This window comes from Macrobrachium rosenbergii, chromosome 5 (genome assembly GCF_040412425.1).
Source record: "Macrobrachium rosenbergii isolate ZJJX-2024 chromosome 5, ASM4041242v1, whole genome shotgun sequence".
Taxonomy (NCBI): Eukaryota; Metazoa; Arthropoda; class Malacostraca; order Decapoda; family Palaemonidae; genus Macrobrachium; species Macrobrachium rosenbergii.
The window spans coordinates 31,245,490-31,273,016 of NC_089745.1; the positions used below are offsets into that span (position 1 = coordinate 31,245,490).

The 27,527-nt window shown below is 42.4% G+C and overlaps 1 protein-coding gene across 19 annotated transcripts in view; it reads left to right on the forward strand.

Annotated features, from left to right (window-relative positions):
- Arms (Ankyrin repeat-rich membrane spanning) overlaps positions 1-27,527 on the forward strand; it is a 761,760-nt gene that overhangs the window by 677,417 nt on the left and 56,816 nt on the right. For 2 of the 19 annotated variants that reach the window (XM_067103932.1, XM_067103933.1), the window contains one exon: positions 7,093-8,092. The exons of 13 other annotated variants lie outside the window; for them this stretch is intronic. In XM_067103932.1, coding sequence (XP_066960033.1) covers positions 7,093-7,134 — 42 coding nt within the window. In that variant the 3' untranslated portion in view covers positions 7,135-8,092. Of the gene's footprint in view, positions 1-2,191; positions 2,373-6,327; positions 8,093-27,527 lie in introns of those variants that run through there. 4 more of the 19 variants (XM_067103928.1, XM_067103931.1, XM_067103929.1 and 1 more) reach the window with 3 other exon arrangements.

The window sequence follows — 27,527 nt, forward strand, 5'->3', positions numbered from 1 at the left end:
GGCAACTTGATCAACTGTTCAGTTCAAGTGCTTTTGCAGTTTAGTACCTGTAACAGTTATTGTAATTCAGTACAAAGTACAGTACCTTTCAAAGTAAAACAGCTTTAATAAATTGCCTATTCTGCAAAAAATGCTCTTTACTAAGTTATTTTAGTTTTATAACAAATTACTCAATACAGTATATTCCTTCCTTGTTATACCATTATATTTCCTTCTTTCGCTATTCCCATGCTGGTGTCCATTGAAATTGGTTAAATATTCACTGTTTAATCAGTTTACACTTTAGTGGAGCACATTCAAAAGCAGTTTTGAGTAGATCACTATCATAGCTCTTCAGATTTACTGCAAACAATATACAATATTTTGAAGTAGAGCACGGATTGGTAGACTTGTGTTGTGTAGTTGCAAAAAAGTAAGCTGAATAAAACTGATACATTAGCTAATAGCTACTTCTAAAAGTAATTATTAGAGATAGTACTTCTTCCTTTTTATTAAACTTACTGGTACAGTTTTATAATGATGATACATTGTCAGGTAGCTAGCTAATGATCAGTATTACAAGATGCTCATGTTTTGAATGTTCTGTTTTCCAAATTTAAACTTATTAGTTGTATGATATAGTAGTTCACAACTGTAGATATAACTGCATAGGTATAAGTTTTATTATTTCAATCCAATGTATATTATTTATGTGTTAAAGTAAAATCATCTTATTTTATTAATGCTAAACTGCTCAGTATGGTGTAGTGCTAGCCTTCAAAGAACTGAGTTACTAAGTCCCAACTCCCAAGCAAATACTGTATCTCCATACCAAATATATTTCAAGTATCTTTACTGTCTTGCATTTTATATGATGCAAATGTGCAAATGTATATGCTAGCTCTTCTATACCGTATCCTTCACCCCCTTTAATTTATGTTTTTTGGATGAAGAGGGCACAGTGACATTGTGCTTGATTTAATCTTGTTAATTAGGTAGTTGCTGTATGGGTATTATGGCAGTTCTCCATTTACTTAGTATATAAAGGGATAGTGGAAGAGGCATGTCAAATGTTCATCCCAAGGATAGCACCATCTTCACAGTATTTTTAACTTGCTTTGCTAATAGTAAATCTATGCAAAGCTAAGAGAAACTTTTTAGTGCACTTTTGGATTTGTGAAATGTTGAACAACCTTTCCAAGTTACTTGGCTTGCTTTGACTGAACACTGTAATAACTTTTTTCTCGTGAGTCCATGTGCTAAATATCTAATGTAAGGGAACATTGCACATTATCATTATCACAATGATTTTATTTAGAATAGAATACATGTATAGAATTCAGGCCAAAGGCCAAGCGCTGATACCTATGAGGTCATTCAGCGCTGAAATGGAACTTGACAGCAGATAGGTTTGAAAGGTTGAAAGGGAGGAAAATCTCACAGTTGCACTATGAATCAATTGTTAGGAGGGAGTGGAAAGTGAGATGGAAGAAAGAGAATATAAGAAGTACAGTAAAAGGAATGAAAGGGGTTGCAGCTAGGGGCTGAAGGGATGCTGGAAACAACCTTAAGTAATTCCTACAGTGCGCATGATTTTATGTATACTATTCACTTCTTAGGATTGGGTGATTTTATTTATACTTTTCCCTTCATGGGGTGAGATGTGAAATGTGTTCTCTTAAGTCTTTTCTATCCTATGATTTTTATTGTCCTTTTACTTCTGCTGCTTTCTGACCAACTGTCCAACTGTCTTGCTCTTTGAGATTAGTATATTGTTAGCCTCATGATACCGCATATCTCCACCAATTCCTTGATGAATTGTTCCATTGTACTCTAGCTGCAAATCTTTATATTCCATGGTCACACTTCTTCAAAATCTCAGTTTTAATTTTTTGTTTTAACCAGTACTCTAGCTATCTGCATTTCACCCATGCTGCAGCTACTCTTTCTTACTGCTACTTTGTTTAGAAGGAACAACAAAATGCCAGGCTGAGTTAAATTTCATAGTACTGTAAGTGTAAAATCATAACATGATTTACTAATCAGGATAAGCCTGATCTAGTTGGAGGAGAGTGAGGGCAAGAGAGAGAGAGAGAGAGAGACGAAGTAGTGAAATCCTTTTATCTTGGTTATAGATAGAGACTTCCAGCTGTAAAATAAATCCCAGTAGAAGATGAAAGTTCCAAGCCTACAATTTTTCTCATTTCTGCAGTTTGCCATGTTTGACACCAGCAGAAATACCAGTGAAGACATCTGAATGACTTGCAGGCAGAAGTATTTCTTGTTCCAGTGGAATCTGTGGTTGCTATGGTTATCCCAGAGCATACAAGGCTTCAGCGCAGTAGCATATATGATGGTTTCAGTGGCCAAAAAAATGTATTCCTAAGAGTAGTATAAAGTTACAGCAAGACAGTTAAATAAGTTGAAAGAGCTAGTAGACTGGGAACTGCTGCGCATATACATGGTAAATATGGGGAAAAACTGACTGACATTCACAACCCATACAGCAAGCTTGCCTGTTTGCAATATCCTTTACTGTGTTGTAATGGAATAAATGTAAGCACCAACTTTGATAGTAGGCAGCCAGGAAGTCTTCACATTAAAAGTATGCAGCCTGTTTCTTATGGCCAGGAAAAGATAAACAGTTTGCAGAATATTTTGCAATGATTTTAAGGGAAGACACTGACCTGAAAGCATCAGCTACATCTGGGTACAAACAGTATGAAGAGTCAAATTCCCAAAATGAGTAACACCTGCTGCATGGAACAGCAAGGTTTGGGTGTTTGCTTGGGAGAAACTGATTCAGATCTGAATTCCTGTTGACAAGAATCTGATTTAGTTTTGATATATTAATAATAAAATGAACTCGGGTACTTCTGACTCTGGATCTAGATATGAGAATTATGATTCCTTGAAACTGGTCATCAAAACAATTTGTGCAGGAAGCTGGTGGTTAAGTAGTACAGTTGGTTGTATTTAGTTTTCCTTGAAGAATCCTCTTCCATAGAACAGCTGATTGTCGTTAGTTATCTTTAAGAATCATCTTCCATAGAACATATTGATTTTAGTAAATCCATCATGTTCATTGATGAGAAAAGGTAAGATTGTATGAAAAAAGTAGTATTTAGTGTTGAATAATTACAGTACTGTGGTTGATGTGCAAAAGGGAAGGAAAAAATGCAATTACTGGATATATTCCATTGCATATATTGTGCAGGTTGGGGAAAAAATCTTTACGTTTGTGAAGGAAACGTAGAAGTTTCATGGCTGTTCTCAGAGACACAGTTGACAAGTCATATATTGTATTCCTTGATACACTTCAATCATTATCAACTCATCATCAAGCTGTGCGAGAAGACTTCTCAATGACAGTAGCTATTATGGACCATGGGTCTGAATGTGGACTCTTGTGCAATACATGATGTTTTGTTGTGTAAAGGAAAGGAGTTTGTTACCTACCAATTTCACCCCCAAAAGACAATCATGACCAGATGCTGTAATTGAGATTGTCAGACATGTTATATATATGGAGCTGACCCTGCCTGATATATTGAAGATTCCATCAGAAATTTTATTAAATCCTGAACTGAATGATGGTGCATGGGAATTATTCTGACACTATCCCATGGATCTCTTCATGGCCACTCTAACCCACAGGGGTCACATAAGGTTGCCATTGTAGATTATCATATAGAACACTGGTAGCCAAGGGCCATGCTGAAATAGTTGTGGTAACTTGATTGAAACATACGCTTTCTGTGGATTCATAGGTCAAGCCTTACTTGGGCCATGATATTTCATTAGCACACACCCTCATGGTTCCTGTACGCTGACACCATGGAGTTCCCATTGCCTGGCTTTTCCTGGTCTCACCTGAGTGGAGAGGGGCTTGAGCACTCCATATTTGCTTAGATGTTTGTTCAATATGGTATGATTTTACCAAGAATATTTGTATTGACAGTCAACATATTGCAGTGGTATCTAGGTAATCTGTTGCTCCTCTTGAGGACTTTTGGATAGATACTGACTCTGAGGTATACTGACCCTTCTTACTTGGAAGTTGCTAATGATTTTTCAGGGTTATAGCCCTATTTGAAGGACCCCGTAAAGGCTCATATGAGGTGTGAGTAAGGCTGTTAGGAACCAGCGTCAAATCCCAGTTAGGAGGCTTGAGTTCTCTAGGTGGATAGGATTGCTCAAAACTTTGTAAGAGCATAGATATCTCCCATAAGGAAGAAAGACCCACTCCTTTCAGACGAAGAAAGAGCTAGTCCTTAAGCAGCCCTATAGCCCTTAATGGCTGACACAGAAAGGAGCTTTTCCTACGTAGGAAAATGAGGAAGTCAGCTACTCACTGAATAGAAGTTCCGACCGGAGAGAAACCCCGTTGACGACACCACTTCCCCTGGTACATGGCTTTTGACGATTTCCTGAGATATCCAGACATCTCTGACTCTGCTCTGCAAGAAAAGCCTCTCACTCGCAGGAGATACTGGATAGTCTCTAACCGTGAAGAGATAGGGACTTGACTGACTGACGATATCTTCCGACTTGGGGTTGGCAAAGAAGATTGTGCCAAGGAGGAGTCTCTCTCAGAGCTTCTATTATCAGAGCTAGAAGGTCGGGGTACCACTCAGCATGCAGCCACAAGGGAGTTACCAAAGTCATCCTGAGGTTCCAGGAGGTCATGACACTGTTAATCAGGCAAAAGGGTGGAGAGGCATAAAATGTCCATGTTGTCCCACAGATGTTGAAGGGCGTCTTCTGCTGCCCAAGGGTCCAGAACTATTGAGAAAAATACTTCCAGTTTCCTGTTGAAACAGGTGGTGAACAGATCCACCATCGGTGTTCCCCAAAGGAGAAACAGCCTTTCCGCCATTTCTTGGTGCAACGATTACTCTGTTCCCAAGTCTTGACTCTGGCGACTCAATTTGTCTGCCACTATGTTCTTTTGGTTGACAGAACCACCGAGTGGTTTATTGCCCACTGATGCAACTGGACTGTCAAATAGTGAAGATTGTGAGAGAGACTAGCCAATCTTCTCATATAAGAACTATGCCTTTTAATAAGATACAGTAATTACAGTCAACCCCTGGTATTTGGAGGGGATAGGGACCACAAACACCTGTGATCAGCTAAAATCCGTGAATACTTGACATCCCCCTTTAAAAATGTTTATAACTGGCTATTTAAACAGTTCAAAAACCAGACCCCTCAAAAAACATTCATAACTGCTTATTTTAATAGTTAAAACACCAAATGTATACCTTAAACTATCATCCTACACAGAATATACCTTAAACTATCATCCAGAACATTTAATATAAAAGTCATGTTACAACATTACCCTTCAAAATATATGGCTTACAAAGTCATGTTACAACATTACCCTTTAAAATATATGGCTTACAGCTATGTGAAAACTATTCAAGTTACCCCTATTTTCAAGTACATCCATTTTCTTTCATACAGTATTGAAGCAGTCCCATTTTCTTTTTACAGTGTGGGGAAACACTTGGAAGTTAATATGCATTGAAAAACAAATACATTTTATTGATAGTTTGCTGTGGTTACATTTTATTGATAGTTTGCTGTGTTTACTTTAATAATATTTGAAAATTAGTAAATCATATTTTACCATAAAAATATATTTAGTCATGAAAATACAGTAAAATCCGTGAATTACAGAATTTTTCGCGAATAATTCAGTGGTCAGTTCCACAGGAAAATCCGCGAATAGGTGAAGCCACGAATCCTGAACTGCAAATAGGCAGGGGTTGACTGTACTTATGAAACTGGTGCATTGTCATTTTCTCTTCATTTCTATAGTTTACTGCATTCAGGTGGGAATTTTTTTTTCTGTTCCTCATAAAATAGCTGGCTCAGTGCTGGCTAAAATCATTGCTGATGAAGCTGGGTCCATTACTCAGTTTTCTCACTGCTGCACTGTAGTTTTATGCAGTCAACTGGGAATTCATCTTCTGCTACTCCTCAAGTAAACTAGCTCATTTGTTATTGATTAAGTTGTAACTGATGGAATTAAGACTAGCAGGCATTCACTGTCCCTTTTTCAGCACTCTTTTTACTTTTGTCCCTTTACTCATTGATTATTTCATTAAACAGGTATTATTATAGGAACAGTCTTGTTTATAGTGAGTTACACATATTCTACCTATAGTGAGTTACACATATTCTACCTATAACGATAAGCCACATATTTTTAAACCTCTTTATGAAAGGACAGATTTTGAAGGTATTTCAACTTCTTAAATACTCATCAAATTGGGCTAGAATACTCAACAAGGAATTTATTTCCCATCAAAATTATAATTCAACTACCTTCTTCAGCTTGCAGAGGTAGGAAACCACTATGGAAAGGAAGATGGCACCCTCCAATGAGGATTAATTTCACAGGAGACTGGAGACCTCCTTTGCCTATTAATGATCAAGTTTTTGGTTAGCATTCTGTCTGACTGAGCACTTTAGCAGTTGTAAAATATGTTTGTACAGTATTTAAGGAATAGGAAATGTATTTAAAATGTTACTGTGAATGCACGCTTTCTGCATGTGTAAAATATTAAAACATGACTGAAATATAACACTTCTAATGCTTTCAGTGATTAAAGATTGCATGTTGTTAAGGACAGCCTATGCTTCATTATTTTGTAGAGTAACTAAGGTTTTCAAATTACACATTTGTAATATACAATTACTGATGGTGAACTAAGTATTCATGGCTTACTTGTAGCTTTATTTTATTAACATGTGTGGGAGAAAAGGTTATCATGCTACAAGGATACAGAAGTGGACATGAAAGCATTACTCATATTTTATTTCTGCAAGTGGTTTGTCACAAAATAAAATATTCTTGTTTTACACTGTTATTTATTGGCTTAAATGTGCTTGCTCATTTCTGCACCTTTTCATATAATAATTTTAGCATCACATTTAATTGTTGTGTCAAAATCTTCTGTCAAATATGATAATGATTTGTACCTGTCAAATAATGCATAATTTCTTTCATGCCATCTTGCTGCATGGGTTTTGAATCTAGCTTTTATTCTTTTTAACACTGTCTACAATGAAAAAATCCAAAAACTGTTTATATTCCAGAATAAAGTGCAAATAACTAACAATCATAAGGTGACTGCATGATTATTTTAGAAAATCCTTGCAAAATTATGGGTGATGGTTAAATTTAGGAAGAAAAATTATGAAGAGCTTGTGTTGTGAAAATCAGTAACAGTGCACAGTGTAGGTGTGCATGGTTTAGATGTCCTAGTGGAAAAATACGGTGGTGGGCATTGTTAAGAACATATGTCATACACTAGACTGAAGGGTATATAAATACACTGGATTTGTAGGCATCATTTAACGAGGCGTACCTGGGCTCGGACATTGAAGAAGACTACAACACACCAACTCCATCGGTCAAGGGTCCTCAGATGTGGGTTTAAACAACAACGCCAACAAGATCAACACAACTGGAGTTGGGGTCTAACAACCACAAGCTCTGCTTCCTCCAAATATTTCAAGTTACATAATAGTTCTCCCTGTATGAAGAGCTTTGGCTGTGATAATTTACATTAAGTAGTGTGTGTAATCAGAAATGGATGCATTTTACAAGTTGAGCAGGTCCTCAACTCATGTATTGTTATCATGTCCTAATTATGCATATGTTGTATGTTCTGATGCGCACTGCTGAGGGCTCCCACATTTTATACCTGTGAAGATAACCGCTACTGAAGGAACAACGAGGAATATTTCCAGTAACCGTCTCCATTGAATGAACACCTCTTTTGGCTACAGTGCAGCTGTCAGGAAAATTAAGAAAATGTATTTAGTTGTTAGCAGTTATAATTTATCTGTAGATAAAACAATTGTTAGTCTTTTCTCATTTTGTTTACATCTGTGATATTTGTTAAACTGAACATTTATTAAATCATATAATATTATGATTGAAATGATTGAAAAAGTACTACTAGCGAAAATCCCAGGTATTTTAATCTTCCAGTTTAACAGAAAATAATTTAATCAAAAACTTGCCACTTTCATAAACTGGCATATTTTTAAGTCTGTAATTTTGTAGAAATAGTAAATTTGTTTTAATTAACCAGTATTTTTTTTATTTGGAATTCAAATTTTGTCCTTAACCCATTGTTTTCCAGTAAATATTTTCATGTAGATACTGACTGGGAGGGTGGTAATATAAATCCATTTAGTTATGAATTTTATTCAGAAAGCAAAGTATGTATTATTGTAATTATAGTATTCCAGATAATGTGATCCAAAAATTGTATTTCCTGCTTATATAGATACTGCATGCTGAATAACATTGCAAGCTTGCATTATATTTTTGGCAGTGTATGAGGAAGAAGCATGTCTTTGTTCCATTTTAAGAGAGGACATGCAGAGTTTGAAAAACTAACAAGCATATTGGGGGCAAACCACTAATAGTTAATTTGGTATTTTTTCATTCTAAGCTACAAGGATGATGCTGTTTCAGACTTTGGCTACTTCATTGAGCTTACCTTCAATTTTATTGTACTGTATGTCTATTAGACTAAGTTTAGTTTGGAAAGCCTTGGAATCATATACAGTATATTATTGTACAACATTTGGGTGTATGCTAGAGGAGGAGTACAGCTTACATGCATAGATTTTTCCACAAATGTAAAAGAAATACATTTAAAATGAAAAAGAAATAACTGACATATCATTTAGTTAAAAAGAGATTTTTGCCATTGTGTGTTCTGATAGGACAATGGAAAGCTGTTGTCAACAATAAGATGTAGTGATCTATCATATACAAAAATTTTTCTTCAGCATGTAGCGATTTATCAGGTACAAAATTTTTCTTCAGCACAAAATCTCTGTATTATGCATGTTTCTCTTAATTAAAATTAAAAGGAAATATTGATACAGTATAATAAAAAACTAGCTTAATACTGTATGCTAAAACTTTTGAAGGTTTGGAAAGTTATTTACTTTCTCATTGTTCATATGCGGAACAAACCTGGGTTTTAACATTAGGATATCTTCTGGTGCCAGCTGGAAACCAGTAAAAAACAATAGGAATTGTTTATGCAAGGAATTGGTGACATCTGGCATCAGTCATGGGGATAAGGAAGGAAGCGGACGGCGACCTAATCTCCAACCCTGTGACGTATTTAGTTTTCTTCTTACCGCCTTTAGAGGAAGAAGTACTTTTCCCTCTCCTCCCTAAGGCCAGCTTTTTCCTTCCTTGCCTGTGTTTCATTTGTCTGAGATTTTTGTGTTGTAGTGATAGACTGTGTTTTGGGTGTGTGTGCTTTGGCTTTTGATAATGCAATCCCAAACCTCATCTAAGCATTCCCTTAAGCCTCAGAGGACATGTCCCAGTGTAGCAAACTACCCTTGTTCACGTTTTCTTGCTTCCTTTGTGACCAATCCCCATTCTACTTGTAGTAGATGAAGATCGAATTCTTATAACGTAACCAACCCTTGTCCTGAGCGTCGCTCTTGATCTCCTGAGCAATGGAGGATCCTTGCCAAAAAGAAGCAGAATAAGAGGAAGTTGGAGACACCATCTTCGGAAGGGTCTCTCCTCCTTCGATGGACGTTTCTCAAGCTCCTCAGTGTTCTGCTTCTCCCTTGCCCAGACCACCTCCAGTTGCTGCTTCTTCCTTGGAAGATTTTACCCCTTCCCACTCTTCCATTGCCTTGTCCTTGAAAGTTTTGGGAGAGGGGTCAGGAGATTTATTTCCCAATGCTGTCCCCTCTTTCTTGGGTGGAAAGGTTGTCATCCCTCTCCCCCACCCACGGGTGGAGGCAGCACCATTTTGTTTGTCTGTTTCAGGTTCGGATGCGCAGAAGATTTCTGACATTTGGGCCTATCAGGGGTACCAACCTTAGATGGCTCATTATTCCACTAATACGTCTTCTCGCTTTCCAGTGTCGGCTGCCATGGCAGTTCCCAGCCCTCCCGGCCTTTATTCTGCTGGTTCTCGTGCTGTTCCCCCTGGTACGTTGCCATTAGACCTTCCAACGTATCTTTTGGTTCGCCTCCCGTTAAGGCTACAGCTTCTTGGGTTTCCTGCTCAGGCGCCATGACAGTTTCCGTACCAACGGCTATCCCAGCTCCTGTACAGAGTTTGTCTGCTCCAGTGACGTCGCAGCTGTCATCAGTTTCTATAATGAACAAGTCATCTGCTGCTGCTCCGTCTGTAGACTCTCACATTCAGGCCGTGTTTGACAGTCAACTCTGTCTTTTGAGAGAAGTACGGACGTGTTCTGAAGAAGAAATGATGTAGATCCTCCTTGTCCTCTTCGTCTTCTCCTCCTGTTCATTCTTCAGACGTTGGAGGATTAAAGACTTCATCGCTGATCCTCGCCCCAGGAAGCTTTCAAAGGACCATCTACATTTCTCTGTCGTCTTCAGACCATGTCCTTGGCTCTCCCGTACGTGTATGTGTTCCCATTGGTGATGTGCCTCGTCTATCCGCCTCTCATCTTCAAGAATCTCGTTCTGAGAGGAAAGCTACAGTGATTCTGTCTACCCAGTTTGTCCTGTGCAAGTCCGGAGAAAAGACAACAAAGCTCCAATCAAGAAATCCTGAGTGGTGGATTCTTCTACAGTTCTACCCTCACACGTCCAGAGTTCGTCACGTCCACGTCTGTGTTACATCCGCATCTGTGTTCTCGTCCCGGAAGTTGTCTCCTCATTGTTCTCCTTCACATGCTACTAGGGATGTTCTTTTACATTCTCATTCCCACGACTGTTGTTCCAGAAGTCCAGTTAGTCCTCGGCCTTCAGGACGTCTGTCTTTACTTCGTTCCAAGTCACATTTGCCCAAGAAAAATCGTGATTTCCCGATTCTCATGGACGTGGACGTGTAGATAGGCATGGCCATGTGGATGGAAACAGCTGCGGTTCTAAATCAGGTGAGTCAGGCATGCAAACTTGCTGTTCTTCACCTTGACGATATTCCTCATCACGATCTCCAAGGAGAGACCACGGCCAACGTTCATCCTCCTGCGGCCGCAGACATTACTACAGTACAGGCAGTCCCTGGTCATCAGTGGCCTCGGTTATTGGTGATCCAGTTTTACTGCGCTTGTCTAGCAACAACAATAACTGGATTTTCAGCGACGATAACTAGATTTTCGGCACCAATATGCGACAATAACCAAAGATCGCCGCCGACATCCACATAACAGCTTATGGGCGCTGATATTCGTTGATTTTCAGTTATCATCACACAGTTGGGAATGGAACCTCCACTGATAACTGGGGAATGTCTAGCCCTTCCAGGCCGCAGGATGATGCACGTCCATTGTGCAAGAGGAGAATTTCTGCGTCTCGAACCAGTGATCGAGACACTTCACGTCCCACTACATCAAAAGACGTTCCAACTCCCGCAAAAGTGTTAGGGCCTGATAGATATTATGCCCTGGTACCTTTTGGATTCATTAGAAGAGGCAGACAGGGATCTTCGTGACCAGGAAGCAGAGGATATGGAGAATCAAGAGTTTTTATACTTCCTATGCAGAGGTTGATCTCACTCGTGAGTTCAATAATCTTTCCAAGAAAGCTGTGGCTCCTTCTGCAGTTGTCCCTACAGGCATAGAAGCTTTGCTAGGAGTGCAGGAGGACTATAAAACTTCTTTGAGTTACCCTGCTCGACCATGCAGACTCCGTCCTAAATCGAGTCCATTCCTTGATTTCGGGCCAGGATATAACTCCTCTTTCCAGCAGGCCATTCAAGCTTCTCCCTCCTCCACTTCCTTGCCATAGAAGGTTTTATGCAACTCTTGTGCCTCTTCTAAACAGACAAGTCAACCCCTGATGTCGTTTGGTTAAAGCTGGGACTTGCCCTGGGTCAGGTTAGGGCAGAAGGTCTTTCCTTACTTTTCAAGAAGCAGCAGCTTTGGAGTTGACTGCCTCTCCTGCTTCCAGACTGTCTCTTGGCTCGATTTGTGGTCGCCAGCAGTAGCCAGAATTTCTTCTTCTTCATTAAGAAATACAGCTAACAGTGTGTCTTGCATCAGGTTGCTACAATCTGGTGCTAAGGCCATTTCGTACCTTCCCACTTGAGTGCTAACCTATTGGCTGATCTATTGCTAATGAGGAGAGACGCAGCCCTCACCAAGTTGGCTCGATCTGTCGACGTTGACTCCTTGCTATCCTTGAGGAATCTTAGACTCCCAGCTGCTTTTCCCTAGGGATCAGCTAGAGAAGGCTATTGATCGGCATCGAGCTGATAATAACGGCCGTCTCGTTCAGCAAACATTGACAATATCAGCTGGCCTCTCTCACTTTTAACGCCCCAAGACAGAAACCACAACCTCCTCCCAACAAGCCTTCAAGATAGCTCCTGCAAGCAAGCCTTCTCAACCTGCTTCATCAGTAGCGAAAAAACCTTCCCAGCAACGTCCCTTTCAGTCCCACTCTTCCAGGCCCGGAAGAGGAGCTAGAGGCAGGGCCAGAGGAAGCAGACACAGAGTGGGCGTACCTCCCCACTCCTTGCCACCAGGTGGGGATGCCTGGCGAGCCATTGGGTTACGTGGCAGCATTTCGGGGCAGAGCCGTGGGTGGTAGACATTCTTCGGGCAGGATATCTACTACCTTTCAACTTTGCCCCTCCCCCCTCCTTCAGCTCACTTACGCCCAGGGCTCTCCAAAGCACCTAGCTCTCCAAAAGTGAGGAAGATGATAGAGAAAGGAGCAGTAGAGCAAGTAGTATCCTTCCCCAGGTTTTTACAGCAGAGTCTTTCTAGTCTCAAAAGCCACTGGTGATTGGAGACTAGTGATAGACCTTTCAACTTTGAACTTCATCACGAAGACCAAGTTCAGGATGGAGACTCCTCAAACAGTCCTAGCAGCTGTCAGAAACAACGACTACATGCTCACATCCCTCCTCCTGGCAGTTTCTTCGCTTCATTCTTGGAGTATTGGTGTTCCAGCTCAAAGTCCTTTGCTTCAAAACAACAGCTCACCAGGTGTTCACAAGAGTTTTCACCTTAGTGTCGACATGGGGCCATGCATATGGGATTAGCCTCCTAAGATATCTCAACGACTAGCTGGTTTTAGCAAACTCTCAGGAGAAGCTAACTCGAGATAGGTCCGTCTTCTCCAATTTTGCCGTGGCTTAGGTGATGTGATAAATTTGGAAAAGTCCAATCTCCAGCCCAGTCAAAGGATTCTTTGCTTGGGAATCATCACAGACACAGCCTCATTGAGAGTTTCCCATCAGACCTAAGGATCAAGAAGTTCAGGACAGTGGCTCCCTCCTTCCTGTCCGAACAGAAACAACCAGAACAGTAGTGGCAAGTAGTTCTAGGCCTTTTGACGTCACTGGAGAGACTGGTTCCTCATGGCCGTCTACATCTTCGATCCCTTCAATGGAGGCTGAAAGAATTTTGGTCCCCAGCAGGGGACTCTCCTCAGCTTCAGGTCCCTCTTTTGACAGGGGTAAGAAGCAACCTTCTGTGGTGGTTGAACATCGACAACCTGACAATGGGAGTGCCTCTTCATACACCTCTCCCTGAGCTTCTCCTGTTCTCAGATGCCTCTTACAAGGGTTGGGGAGGACATCTAGAAGATCTGATTACCAGAGTGCAGAGTCCTCAGGACAGGCAACTTCACATCAACGTGCTGGAGTTGAAAGCAGCCTTCCTAGCACTTCAGGAGTTTCAGAAAAGGGTGACAGGGCAAATTGTTCTAATGTCAGACAACACTACAGTGGTAGCATATGGGAACAAACAAGGGGGGGGGGCGCCTAGTGTCACGTCAACTCGGTGGATGTCACGGCCAGGTACATTCTAGGCAAGAGGAATGTAATGGCTGACAAGCTAAGTCGTTGGGGTCAGAACCTGGGGATGTAGTGGTCTCTGCATCAGGATATAGTGGACTCTGTTTTTCATTTGTGGGGGAGACCAATGATAGACCAGTGTCCTAGAGGGACAGTTTGTATCTTGCCTAAGATGATAGTATGAAAGTGAGAATGACTGAGATAGCTGGTCTTCTTCCTTTTCTCTTTCCCCTTTCTTCTCTACCTACGGGCGGTAAGACGACTGATCCATCATACGCTGGAGCTGGTAGATACTGGCGAGTGAAGTTGCCTTACTGTTAGAGTATTTAATATTCTACACGAATATACCTTTCAGTAGCAAGCCCTGCCTCTCTCTAGCAAGGAGAGAGAGGAACAATAACAAACACATCTAGGTAGCTACCTTAGTTTATCCTCCCATGCAATGAATCTCTGCATTGTATTTTTTTAGCCCACTAGTCTGACTGTTAGATACCCATCTGCTAACAAGTCAGAGGCTTGGGTCTCATTCCTTTGAATTCTCTTATCCAGGAAGTGTGACCAGGTGTGCTGAACCTCAAGTTGGTTCAAAATTTTATTACCTCTCACCAAAAGTGAGTCTATCCTAATGTTACAACCCAGGTTTGTTTGAACAAATGACCAGTTTTAAAATCAATTTGTTAAATAAACAAAACTGCGGTCTTGACATTTACTGCTCACCTCTAGCCACCCATCTTTTAGTTAACCCTGGGCTGGAAGAAAACTAAATAATAACATGGTTGGAGATTAGGTCGCTGTCCACTTCCTCCCTTATCCCCATGACTGATGCCAGATGCCACCAATTCCTTGCATAAACAATTCCCATTGTTTTTTACTGGTTTCCAGCTGGCACCAGAAGTTTATCCTAATGTTAAGACTGCAGATTTGGTAGCTATGAAAAATACAAATTGATTTAAAAAGGTGTAATTTTTAATTGTTTAAAGAAAACCTTCATGGAATGTTTTTATTTCATGCTTCTGATTACAGTATCTTTACAGATAATATCCAAGATCAGAAAATATTATAGAAATCTGGGAAAGGAAAATTTTCCATGACTACCTTTTAAACCACCAATAGCCTAGAAAGGAAAATTTTTTCATGACTAAGCATTCAAACTACCACATATATACAGTACAGTAATTCCTTCTTGACCAAGTCAAACACTGGCATTTTAGTGTTAACTGACCCGTACTGAATTTCTCTTCAAGCACTTGTAGCAACGGAGGCAGGAGAAATGAAGCACTTGTGGCATAGGAAGACATGAGACATGAAAAGTGGATTTACTCTTATGGGACACCATAAACAGTACCTGTTGCCTCCTGAAGAAATGAGATTTTTATAATAAAATTAAGTTTTACCATACTTACTTAACAGTTATGATAGCTGATCAGTTCCTAACGACAGCGCTTTTAAATTGCGCGCGATTGTACTGCAATTGCCGGTAACTGGTGTCCCCATCCACCGCCATCCCGCTCGGTAGTCCCAAGGATCATGTACTGGTAAGTCAATTTCTGTGCCTGCCACACTATCCACCTGAGGGGAGGAAGGGTGGGTTATGATACATAATTGTTAGGTAAGTATAGTAAAGCCTAATTTTATTATAAAAATCTCATTTTTACCATAACGATTACCTAACAATTATGATAGCTGACTTGCTATTGAAGGAGGAGGGCATGGATTAGATAGAACCAATCCAGATAAGCAAGTAATTCAGTCCATATAGCAGTATAAAATACTGCTTGTGATCCTTACCTCGTAAAGGAGCTACTGCAGGAAGGTACTGCCTCTGGTCAGTGGGGCTGTTTGGGAAGATGCTTCTTTAATGGAAGAGACCTCGGGTAGTCCTGAAGGAGGCTGACTAGGTCCGGAAACCACTCCTTCCTTGGCCAGAACGGGGCAATCAGAGTCATGGAGACGTTCTGGTGGTTCATCACCTTGTTGATGACTTGCCTTATCATCCCAAAGGGGGGAAAGGCGTAAAGGTCTAGGTCCGACCAATCGAGCAGCATCGCATCCACTGACCAAGCCTGTGGATCCGGAACCGGCGAACAAAACAGGGGAAGACGATGGTTCCTTGAGGAGGCGAAAAGATCGACCATCGGAGTTCCCCATAACTTCCACAGAGCGTTGCATACTAGCTGGTCCAGGGTCCATTCTGAAGGAAGAACCTGATTTCTCCTGCTGAGCTCGTCCACTAAGACATTGCATTTCCCTTGGACAAATCTTGGAACAATGGAAACTGGTAGCGAGTTTGCCCAAAGGAGGAGTTCCCTCGTAAGTTGGTACAGGGAGAATGAATGGGTGCCGCCTCGCTTGCGGATGTAAGCTAGTGCCGTGGTGTTGTCCGTATGAATGGCCACAGTCTGGCCCTTGATTCTGTCCGAAAAAGCCAGGAGACCCAGGTGAATAGCCAGAAGCTCTTTGTGATTGATGTGGAGAGCCTTCTGGGATTCCGACCAGTGTCTTGATACCTTGGAACCTTCCAGCAGGGCTCCCCAACCAACGTCCGATGCGTCGGAGAAGAATTGTAGAGTGGGGATGGGAGGAGAAAGATTCAGGCCTTCTAGGAGTCTCTCCTCCGACAGCCACCAATGAAGATCTTGTTTGATAGCTTCGTGATGATAAAAGTCTGGGAAAGAGGAGAGTTCCTGGACCAAACTTGTTCCAGGAAGAACTGAAAAGGTCTCAGGTGGAGGCGACCCAGTCTCACGAACTTCTCCACCGATGACAAGGTCCCTAGTAGACTCTTCCACTCCTGGGCCAAGCATTCCCTTCGGCTCTTGAAGTGTCGGACGGTTTGGAGACAGCTCTGTACTCTTTTCGGGGAGAGAAAAGCCCGAAAAACTAGAGTTCAGAGACACCCCCAAATAGAGAATACTCTGACTGGGAATTAGTTGCGACTTTGGCAGGTTGATGATGAGTCCCAGATTGCTTGTCAAAGTGAGTATCCTCCTTAGGTCCTCTAAGCACTGACTTTCCGAGGAGGAACGGAGAAGCCAGTCATCCAGATAAAGGGACACATTTACACCCAACAGATGTAGCCATTTGCCCAGTGGGGCGAGGACTGGTGTGAAGACTTGAGGGGCTGTTGAGAGTCCACAGCACATCGCTTTGAATTGGAAGACTCTGCCTTGGAACATGAAGCGAAGGAACTTCCTCAAATCCTGATGGATGGGGATGTGTAAGTACGCGTCCTCCATGTCCAGAGAGACCATCCGGTCCCCCCTCCGAAGAGACGATAGAACGGACTGAGGGGTCTCCATAGCGAACTTCGTCTTGGACACGAACTGGTTGAGGGCGCTGACATCTAAAACCAGTCTCCAACCGCCTGAGGTCTTGGTAACTACGAAGAGGCAATTGTAGAACCCTGGCGACGACGGATCTTGAACTTCCTCCATCGCTGATTTGAGGAGAAGAGCTTCTACTTCCAGACTCAGGGCAAGAAATTTGTCTGATCCTGGAGAGTAAGCGGACAATGGAAGAGGCTTGCAAGTCAGAGGTGGAGATTCTCTAAAGGGAACTGCATAACCAAAGCAAAGAACTTGGACAACCCAAGCTTCCGCATCGCGACGAGCCCATTCCCTCCAAAAAAGCTGCAGCCTGGCTCCTACTGTTGGGCAAAGGAAAGAGGACTCACTTGGTGTTGGGTTTGGAAGAAGATCTGGACTTGGACTTGTAGGGGGGGTGCAGGTTGGTCCTGGGTCTGTGGTAAGGATGAGACTTGCCCCCTCAAACGGGTTGAAGAGGAGATGTCGACTTGGTCGGGGCTGCTGTTGTCGGCTGTGGCTTCTTGAAGGACTGGGCAAGTAGGTCATTGGTCGACTTCTTCTTGAGGGAAGAAGCAGTATCCCTGATCAACTCTATCCCTGATCAACTCTTCTGGAAAGAGATGTTCTTTGACCAAGGGAGCGAAGAGCAAGGCAGATTTCCGAGTGGTGGTGACCCCTTTGGTAACGAACTAGCACCAGAGTTCCCTCTACTTGAGGACTCCTAAGGTGTAAAGGGAGACTAACTTGTCCGCTGTGTCCCTCACAGACTTGTCTCCACAAGACAAGAAACTCACAAGTTTCGACGTCACGTCCTCTGGGATGTCAGGGCAGTTCTCAATCTTGCATGCTAAGACACCCACAGTTCAGTCTAAAAGACTGAGGATCTCTAGCACCTTGAAGAGGTTCTTGACGAGATGATCCATTTCCGAGGAGGAGAAGAAAACTTTAGCCAATGAAAAAGCTGATCTTCTATTGGCGTCCACTAAACTAGAGAAGTCCCCCTGGGAGGAGGCAGAAACTCCCAGGGACGGAGCTTCCCCAGTAACGTAGAATTGGTATCTCTTACTCTGCAACTTGGAAGGAGAAAATGTGAAATTTGCTTTTCCCGAATCTCTCTTGGCAGCCAACCACACATCGAGGCTTATGAAGGGAGCCGTGATCACCTTCGATAAGGACAGTTTGGGAACGATCGGATCAGGCCTCGGTCTTCCCATACGAAAAATGGACATGGAGGCTTAGGTGAAGGAGCGACGAAGCAGTCGGGATAAGTGGTCCACAGACACCTAAGCAGTTTAGTATATGCCGAATAAAAGTAGATTCCTCTTCTGGGACTTCCTCTTCCGACAAAACCGGGGACAAACCAGGTACAGCAGGCACAGAAGCGGCAGGCGATGGGGTTGCTGGTTGAACAGGCGTGGTAGGCAGGTTGCTGGTTGCACTCCCTTAAATAAGGAAACAATATCATCTAATTGCCTCCTAAGAGGACCCAAGACATCGTCCGAAGTGGAAGACCGAGGACACGGTAGAATTCCTGAAGGAGGAACGATTGGCGCTAGGGGCGCGAGAGGCGACACTCGGAGATCCATTGGAGGGGAGGCAGCAGCACCCTCCCACTGAGCAGAAGGTGCCCGCGAAGCCGGAGGGGCACAGGATGCAGCCGACGTCTTGAGAGCTGGGGGAGGTGGAAGAGACGAAAGCGTGTAAGTCCATTTCTTAACTGGTGGTTGATGTAAGGTTGAATCGTCTGACGAACTGGACGATAAGTCATGCGCACCTGGCGCCAGAGGCACACCCACTGCATCCCTCGGCCTTTTCAATGGAGGAGGGGACAAATAGTCCGACTTCCACGACCTTTTCAATGGTCTGGAAGTCGATGAGCGCCATTTGCACCGTCGAGAGGAGAATCTCCCAACTCGGAAGATTCCGGTACATGGAATGACACACCTTTTCCATGGTGGTCCGTCAGGCTCTGCTGAAGCACTGTAGACTCGACGGAGGGAACAATTGCTTGTGGGCAAACCCCAAGAGGCTCCCTGCGACGTCCAGTATGTCTTCTCCCTGGTGCAGGGGAACGGGACAGTGACCTTCATCTAGGAGACCTGCTGGGACAAGCAACCGAACTCTCAGATGGCACAACACTAGCACTAGGCACATTAGACTTCTCCATTAAAGTCTTCACAGAATTACCCAACTCAAGCATAGTACTACAAAGAAATTCAAACTTCTTCTCGAACCTTGACTCGAGACGGGCAACGGTACTAGGTGAAACAGGGCGGGAAGCTGGCATAATAGGTTCAATAGAAGAAGAAGGAGAACTAGGAGCAGGGGAAGCAGAAACAGAATGAGCAGAAGCTGAGACAGAAGCAGAAGCCCCAAAGCCTGCGGTAGCCGCCGGAAAGTCTGCCGTTGCCGACGGACCTGCATCTAAGCTACTCCCCTCTAGGCTAACTTTCTCGGTGTCCGACGTAGCTTTAGCCCGATGAGCTGCCTTCCTAACTCTATCCTTAGCAAGTTTTTCTTGATGAGAAAGAAAGACCCTCCACTGCTGGTCTGACCAGCAATTACATTCGATGCACGGCGACTCCCTAGAAGAAGCCGATCCCCCTCTACAATCTACACACACGGTGTGGGGGTCGTAACAACTCTTAATTTTAAGCCTAGCATTACAACCACTGGCGCAAAACCTAACTGACGATCCTGAATCAGACATGATTCTAGTCAAACAACAATTGCAGTATTGTACTAAACCGAAATCAAGTGAAAAACGATGAAAATACGTAGCACGTCTGAAGAGCATGCGATCGCAGGTGTTTACCCGTGAATGGCAGGAACAGCCAGTATGTGATCCTTGGGACTACCGAGCGGAATGGCGGTAGATGGCGACACCAGTAATCGGCAATTGTAGTACGATCGTGCGCAATTTAAAAGCGCTGCCGTTAGGAACTGATCAGCTATCATAATTGTTAGGTAATCGTTATGGTAAAATGGAAGATTGTGAGTTGGAAACAAAAGACCTAGGAAGTTCCCTTTGTTGCCACAAAGCACGTCTGCCTAGTGGCCAACCAAACTTCAGCTCTACAAGTGAAAGAGTCACTCAGCCTGTGATTATCTTACTATTAATGCCAAACAGTTGTTTCAGCATAGCAAGGATTTATCTTACAAAAATCTATGTTGTATTAAAAAAATAATTGCTCTTAATATTACTGTTTCCTGCATGGAAGAAATGACCATGTAATTTTTTTTACATTTTCTAGTTTTACTAACAAGGGACACAGATGAGTGTGAGAACTACAGTATTTCATTTCTAACCCCACAGAGGGAAAAAGCTGAACTATAACCATGATGATAATGAGACATTTTTAAAGCCAAAGAAGTCTATAAAATGATGCCCCATCAATTTGGAGGCTGATCATTGTCCTTAGATCCAGAAAACCACAAGAGTCTGACCCAAGTACCAGTGCTTTAGAGTGTCTGACCTCACACCTAGTAGACAATTAATTTTGTGAGTAAATCATAAATTTTTGGTCAACAAAATTTTTTTATAGTTATCAAAAACAATTGCTGGTTATGCTGCAATGACCTTGGATATATTTCTGATAAACACTTCCTTCTTGGAGGTTAGAGTGGACTTCTATACTGCCTAGCAGAATAAAAGTCCCGGATAAATCACTACCCTCTAGAAGGTACAGACACTTCAGACGGGGTTGGGCAGACCCTATCAGGGTCCCTTCCATACATGATTGCTGCATGGGAAAGGCAAGATTCTCATTTGAAGTATTTGTCTCATATAAAGCATTAGACTATTCCCTAGATCTTATGGATTCAGAAGGGAAATTTCTGTGGCTATATTCACTTTGTCAGGTATCAGTGACCTCCCTCCCAAGGAAAGACTCTTCGTCTCCATTGAAGGAGTTGAAGTTCCTAGGATCCACTACTTTTGGAGGATTGGCCCAAATGTAGATTCTGCTCGGAAGAGGATGGAAGCACACTGCCATAGTTCTGACAGAGTGATATAAAGTAGTCTCCTTCAATACTATAGAAACCTAAAACTCATAGAGACAGCTTAAAAAATTAGCTCTTTCGTCACTTAAACTTGCTGCCAAAAACATGTGGCATATTTCACACATGTCAAGCAACTAACCAAATTCTCCTTTATTCCTTCAGAGGTTGGCTCATGGCAGGTAGTTATAGCCATTTCCACAGGCGAAAAGTAGACTGAGCAATTCGCTGTGGCATAGGTAATGTGTAGGCCCTGCATAACAGCAGTCCACCAGTGAGGAAAGGAACGAGTGTTTAATATAAACAACTTGGTGTTAGCTACCTATATCACACTATAGGCTGCAGACACACTTCAAATTAACCCAAGCATACATGGCCACAAGTACATGTCTGTGGTATGATGTAAGAAAACATGATCAATGGGTCATACAGTATTCATAAAATAGTAGCAATGTACTAAAATATTAATTCACAATTACTGTAATAACATTGCTTGAAAGGATTTCACAAATGCTTCTAAACTCACGACAAAATTAAATGGATACTGTATATTTCTACATATTTCATAACCTTTGATTAACCAGTCTATTCCCAAGCACTAGGTGAAGGTTATGTAGCCTATGGGCTATGTTAGTTGGTACATAAATAAAATCAATAATTATTGGAATTATCATAACAAAAATATATAAAAGCATTATCTCTAAGATTTTAAAATGTTTGGCAAAGCTCACTTTAGGAAAAATACAAATGTCACAGCAATTTTTTCAACACCTGTGACATCACTGCTGGTGGAGTAATACCCGTTGGAAGTATATCTACATGAATGTATTCCTTTAACATTGATGAGGACTCCAATATTAAGGATAACTGGGGAACAATCAATATCAAAAAGCCATTTAGTTTGATTATAAAATACTACAAAGGAAATACTGGCCTTTAGTAAACACCATGGCTCGTAGGTCAAGCACAATTGGGAACTATGTTCATGTAAGGACTGGTGTATGAGCGACATACTGGCTGGGTGTTAACTGGTTTATTGGTTGTTCTTTACTGAGATAAATGTACAGAACCTTCGATGTTATTGACGCGTGCGAGCGGTAATGTAGCGTCTACACACAGACAGGTAAAAACAGAGGTACAGGCTCGGGCATCTCTGTTTGTCGGCAGACAAACAGATGGCGATATTGAGACACGATTAACATACAGTGATGAAACATATATCAATGGAAAGGCCAGGAAATTCTACATATGGCCAATTGCTTGAGATTCATGACAGATTAATGGATACAATGCAGTAGCATAATAAATGTGAAAAGGAGAGACATTTGGCGTCTTCACAAACAGAAACACATACAGTTTGATACAGAAGATTCGTTGGAACATTATGAGTACATGATTAGAATGCTTGCATGGCAATGCAAGTAGTGGTGATTGTACATACATTAAGACAACAATGCTTAAGGAGAACAGACGGAAATATTGTATGGTTGAAATCGCGTTCCAGTAGAGAAAGAAAACGAGACGCTCCTGTTTTGTCCTGTCAACTCCGATGATGACGATTGACGAACACACACGTGTTTGGAAGAGAGAGCGTCGGGCTCTTACATTCACACTGTCTTCTTTCTCTGCATCTTTTCCCACTTCTATGTGAAGTCGATGTTTCTGACAGCTTTCCTCCACCTGGCTCAGTCAAACACATCGTCCTTTGACAATTCAAAGACCACTAGCTGTGCGATGAAACTTTTGACTTTGCGCCATTTGGCTTTTAGTTATATATAGTGCATGTTATGCTGGATGAGAACCATACAATTCCCTCCGTATATACTGCATCGCCAGGAACAAAACCCAGGCAACTTATGACTTGATTTTTAGCACCCTCAAGCAAATGAGACCAGATCTTAATCCTGTTTCAGTCACTACTATGAAAAGGCAGCTTTTGATAGCTTCACTCCACATTTCCCAAACACAAACATTTATGGATACTTTTTTCTATTTTGGGCAGTGCTTCTGGAGAAAAATACAAGGACTTAGACTACATGCTTGGTACAATGATGCAAGAATGTACTGTCTGTCATATCTGTTTAAGCTTTAGCATTTGTGCCAGATCGTGATATTGCTGAAAGCTTCAATGAATTTGTTGCATCACTAGATGATGAAACTGATGAACTTCTGAGGTTCTTGGCTACTCAGAAGTGACATGGATTGGTGTTATATATCCTGGAAGGTGACGAAGACCAAAATTTGAACTGAGTATGTGGAATACAGTAGAAAGAACCACACAAGGTCTTCCATGGACAACAAACTCTCTAGAAGGATGGTACAGATGGTTTAAGCAGAGAATGGCAAACACCCACCCATGTGAGGAGCCTTGCCTCTTTTCTTGAGGCAGTACCCACTGCCATCCTGTAGTGAACCTTACTTAACGGAGTTCTTGAAGAGCCACTCATAAGGCAAAGCTGTGGTTGCTTTCTACTTTTGGTGTTTTGGATCAGATTAACTTTCTGATCTGCAGATCAGAGAGTTCCTGTTACCCAGCAATCCAGCAGACAACTTCCCTACAACAATGTAGGATGCTTAGTGGTACTGATCATGGCTCCTTCTACAATGGAAACAACTTTCATGGCCTATGGACTCTTGCATGAATGGTAAGTAAGACTCGAACCAGGGGTGGGAAGGAAGTATAATTTCCTCATTCCTACCCATCATGGATTTCTCCACTTGCTGGATTTATAAATGCTTGAAAAGTCATTTAAGGGTTTTTTTTTCTTTTTTTCCCTCCATGATAGCAGTGTTCTCTTGGCTGAAATGTAAACCTGTCCTTTGCAGCCTAGCCCAATGCCTTATTAGCCCTTTTGGTGGAGCCCTGTTCAAGAGCTCTCTCTCTCTCAAGATGGTCTGTTTGCAAAGTTTTTTCTTGCAACCTGCCTCTCTTGGAGGGATGGGGTTTCTCTCTCTCTTCCTTCTTCTGTCCTGAGTGCAAAGCTGACTCTCAGGACTTAGTCCCTGATGGGAAATTAAAGTGTTTTATTGAACCCCTCCCACAGGCTTCAGTTGGTGGTTCCTGACAGGATGTTTTCTTACACCTCTGCAAACCTTAAGATACATCTTAAAGAACCAAGCTCTTGATTGGAGTGTCACTCCTTTTTCTTCATCTTACACTAGCATGGAAGGAACATCCTTCCTTCTCTGACTTTGTAAGGTACCTGGTGAGTTTATGAAACCTCTGAGGAGGATCTCACCCACTGTACTCTTGAGGATGCACAAGGTCAGGGCGTAGGACTAGCCTTTACCTTTTCAGATAAACTTTGTGGTACTTGTGGGCATTGAGGCCAGGTGTCTAGAGTGTAGACATCCTTTCCTTATTCTACCAGAGGGACATTGCCCACAGGTCCCTAGCCATTTCTTGGGACCTTTGGTGGTTGTTCACAAGTTGTGTTGGCACCCAGCTGCTCCTGGACAAGAGTACTTTGGCTTAGTATAAGCCAGGGCGATGAATACAGAGTTGCTGGACTCCTGATTCTATTCTGGATCAGCATCTAGGCTGAAGAATAGCTATGTCAGCTAGAGACAGGTACTGTACCTTTTGAACAGAAATAGCCACCTTTTGTCTTAATTCCCTTATGAGGGATTTTATGATTCTCCAATGTTTTTACTTTGAGTATCCTCCTGTATGCAAGGTACTCTGACCCCACGCCCTACTGCTCTGGTAAACCTTTACACCAGACTGGCAGGAGGTTACAGGAGTCATGACATCCTCTGCTTGTATGCCCAACTGGTGCCCAACTGGAAGTATAATATTTGAGTGGTATTCAACTCCAATCAGCTGACAGGGATTACCTCACACCTAATGAGTAAGTCTCTTATATAAAAGATGATGTTTTGCATTTCCCTAGGAACAAATAATAAATTTTAAAAAGGGATTTTGACAAAGGAAAAATCTATTTCTGGAGATGGGACCGTGTCACCCGGTGAAAAAGTCCATTCAGCACTTATTTCTAGGTAATTCCATTGCTAGATACCAGAAAGCTAAATGAAATGCTGGAGTTACTACCCCAGAGTGAGCTCCATTAGATGGAGTCGTGTATGGAAAAGGGTGAACTATAAAAACACGGAACCTTATCCTATAGAGATCCCAAAGTCAAAAGTCCCACAGAGAGGTGCCGTTACAAACCCATGCACCACTCGTGGACAGTACACAAATCACCGCTAGCCGCATTCCATGAAAGCATCACCCCACCAGAATGATGTTTACTATGGGGGGGACACGACACATGACCGAGGTGGGTCACCGGGTGACACGGTCCCCTCTCCAGAAATAGATTTTTCCTTTGTCAAAATCCCTTTTCTGGATCGGGTCCCGTGTCAGCCGGTGAAAAATTAACAGAGAAATAAATATCATTCTTAAACTGCAAGAGATAACAAAATGTAAGGGGAACAGAAGACCAAAGGTCCACCAAAAAATATTTAATTGCTAGCAATAATAACAATAATGTACAAATGAAACTGATGGGAGCTTAAAATTAACATGACAATATAAAAAATATACTTAAAATAACTATACAAAATTGAAAACATTATAACATAAATGTGTTAATTAGACAAATATACAGATAACACGGTCAGGTGAGAAAGTCAAGGCATGCCTGACTGAAATGACTGTAAGGGGATAACTGAGGCAGTGGAGGAAGAATTGACCAGGAATCAGAAAGGGAACCAGAGGGAGGGACAACGTTCCCTGCCGCGACTGCTGAGAATTTAAGAGCTTCTAAGGCTTTCAAATAGTGACGTTTGAAAACCAAGGGTGACTTCCAACCAGTGTATTTGGTAAGATCCGTGAAATTCATGTAATGGAAGTAGTTAATGGAGGTGGCCACAGCTCTAATATCATGAACTCTTGGGACTGAGTCAGGATTAGCCTGCTTGATAAAGTAAAGGATTTGTTGTCTAATAGCAGACATAGAGATATTACCGCCCCCTTCCCTGATAAAGAGAGGCCCAGATGAGATGTGAGAGGACCTGTCTAAATAAGCCCTCAAAGTATGAACTGGACACAGGGACAGGTCTTGAGGAAGGGGGAGAATTTTCCAAGGCGACCACCTATTCTGCGGATCTTCATTTTTGGCCAGGAATTTAGGGTGAGGAATCAGCAAAACCTCCCCTGATGGAAGGAAGTCGACATGGTTGGGCTCCCTAGAGAGTGCAGACAACTCTGAAATTCTAGCACCCAAAGCTAGGCTGACTAAGAACAACGTTTTCCTCAATAAGGAAAGGTAGGGGCAAGACTGATTATCGATATCTGAGGCTAACTTCAACACGTCATTCAAAAACCAGGAAACCGTATGTGGACGGATTACTGGTCCCAGTCGTGCACAGGCCTTAGGGATGGAAGAAAAGTAAGGATCTGTGAGGTCAATTTTGAAACCATACAAAAATACTTTTCGTAAAGCCGACTTGACTGTAGTAACAGTACTAGAGGCTAAACCCTTCTCAAATAGTGATCTAAAAAGAAGATTGCCAAATTTATGGTCATTACTGTAGCCTCAGATTCTTTCAAAAAGAGTGCTAGCTTCTTAATTGCTGAGTCGTACTGCCGAAGAGTGGAGACCCGCTTATCTGATTCCAAGAACATGGTATTGACAGGATCAACGTTAGCATCCCTTTGAGCCCATAAATTTCATAAAGTCCACAAAGCCAGGGCATTTTGAATTTTTGAGGAAGCTGACACAGTCTGAGTTTGTACTACTTGTGTTAGTTTTGGACTGGGGATTTGGATGTGGCGAAGTTTCAGTTCCAGCAGAAGTGGAAACCAGCTGCTCTTTGGCCAGTAGGGAGCCACTAGAGCTACTTGACCCTTGAATGTCCTGAGTTTGTGAAGGACCTTTAACAACAAGTTTACTGGAGGGGACAGATAAATCTTCTTCCACCTGTTCCAATCCAATGACACTGCGTCCGTGAAAAGAGCTTGAAGGTCCAGGTTGGGAGCTACATAATGAGGAAGCTTGTTGTTGAGCTTGGTTGCGAACAAATCTACCTCCAGGCCCGGAACTTGGTTGCAGATCCAATTGAACGAGGCCCTGTCTAGGGACCACTCCGACTCGAGGAGTTGTCCTTGATAGAGAATCCGCTACGACGTTCGGACCCCTGCAAGATGAGTGGCAGGCAGGTGCCACTTGTTCTTGCACGCCAAGGAGAAAAGTGCAATCATTACCTGGTTGATCCGGCTCGATTTTGAACCTCCCCTGTTTATGCAGTGGACTACCGTGGCGCTGTCCAGAACCAGCCTTATATGAATCTTCTTTGGGAGGAAGAAGCTTCTTCAAAGTAAGGAAGACCGCCATGGCCTCCAGAACGTTTATATGGAACTGGCGGAACATGGGGGACCAAGTCCCCTGCACTTCTTGGTGTTGAGAATATCCTCCCCGCCCGCTTAGGGAGGCGTCTGTGTGGATAA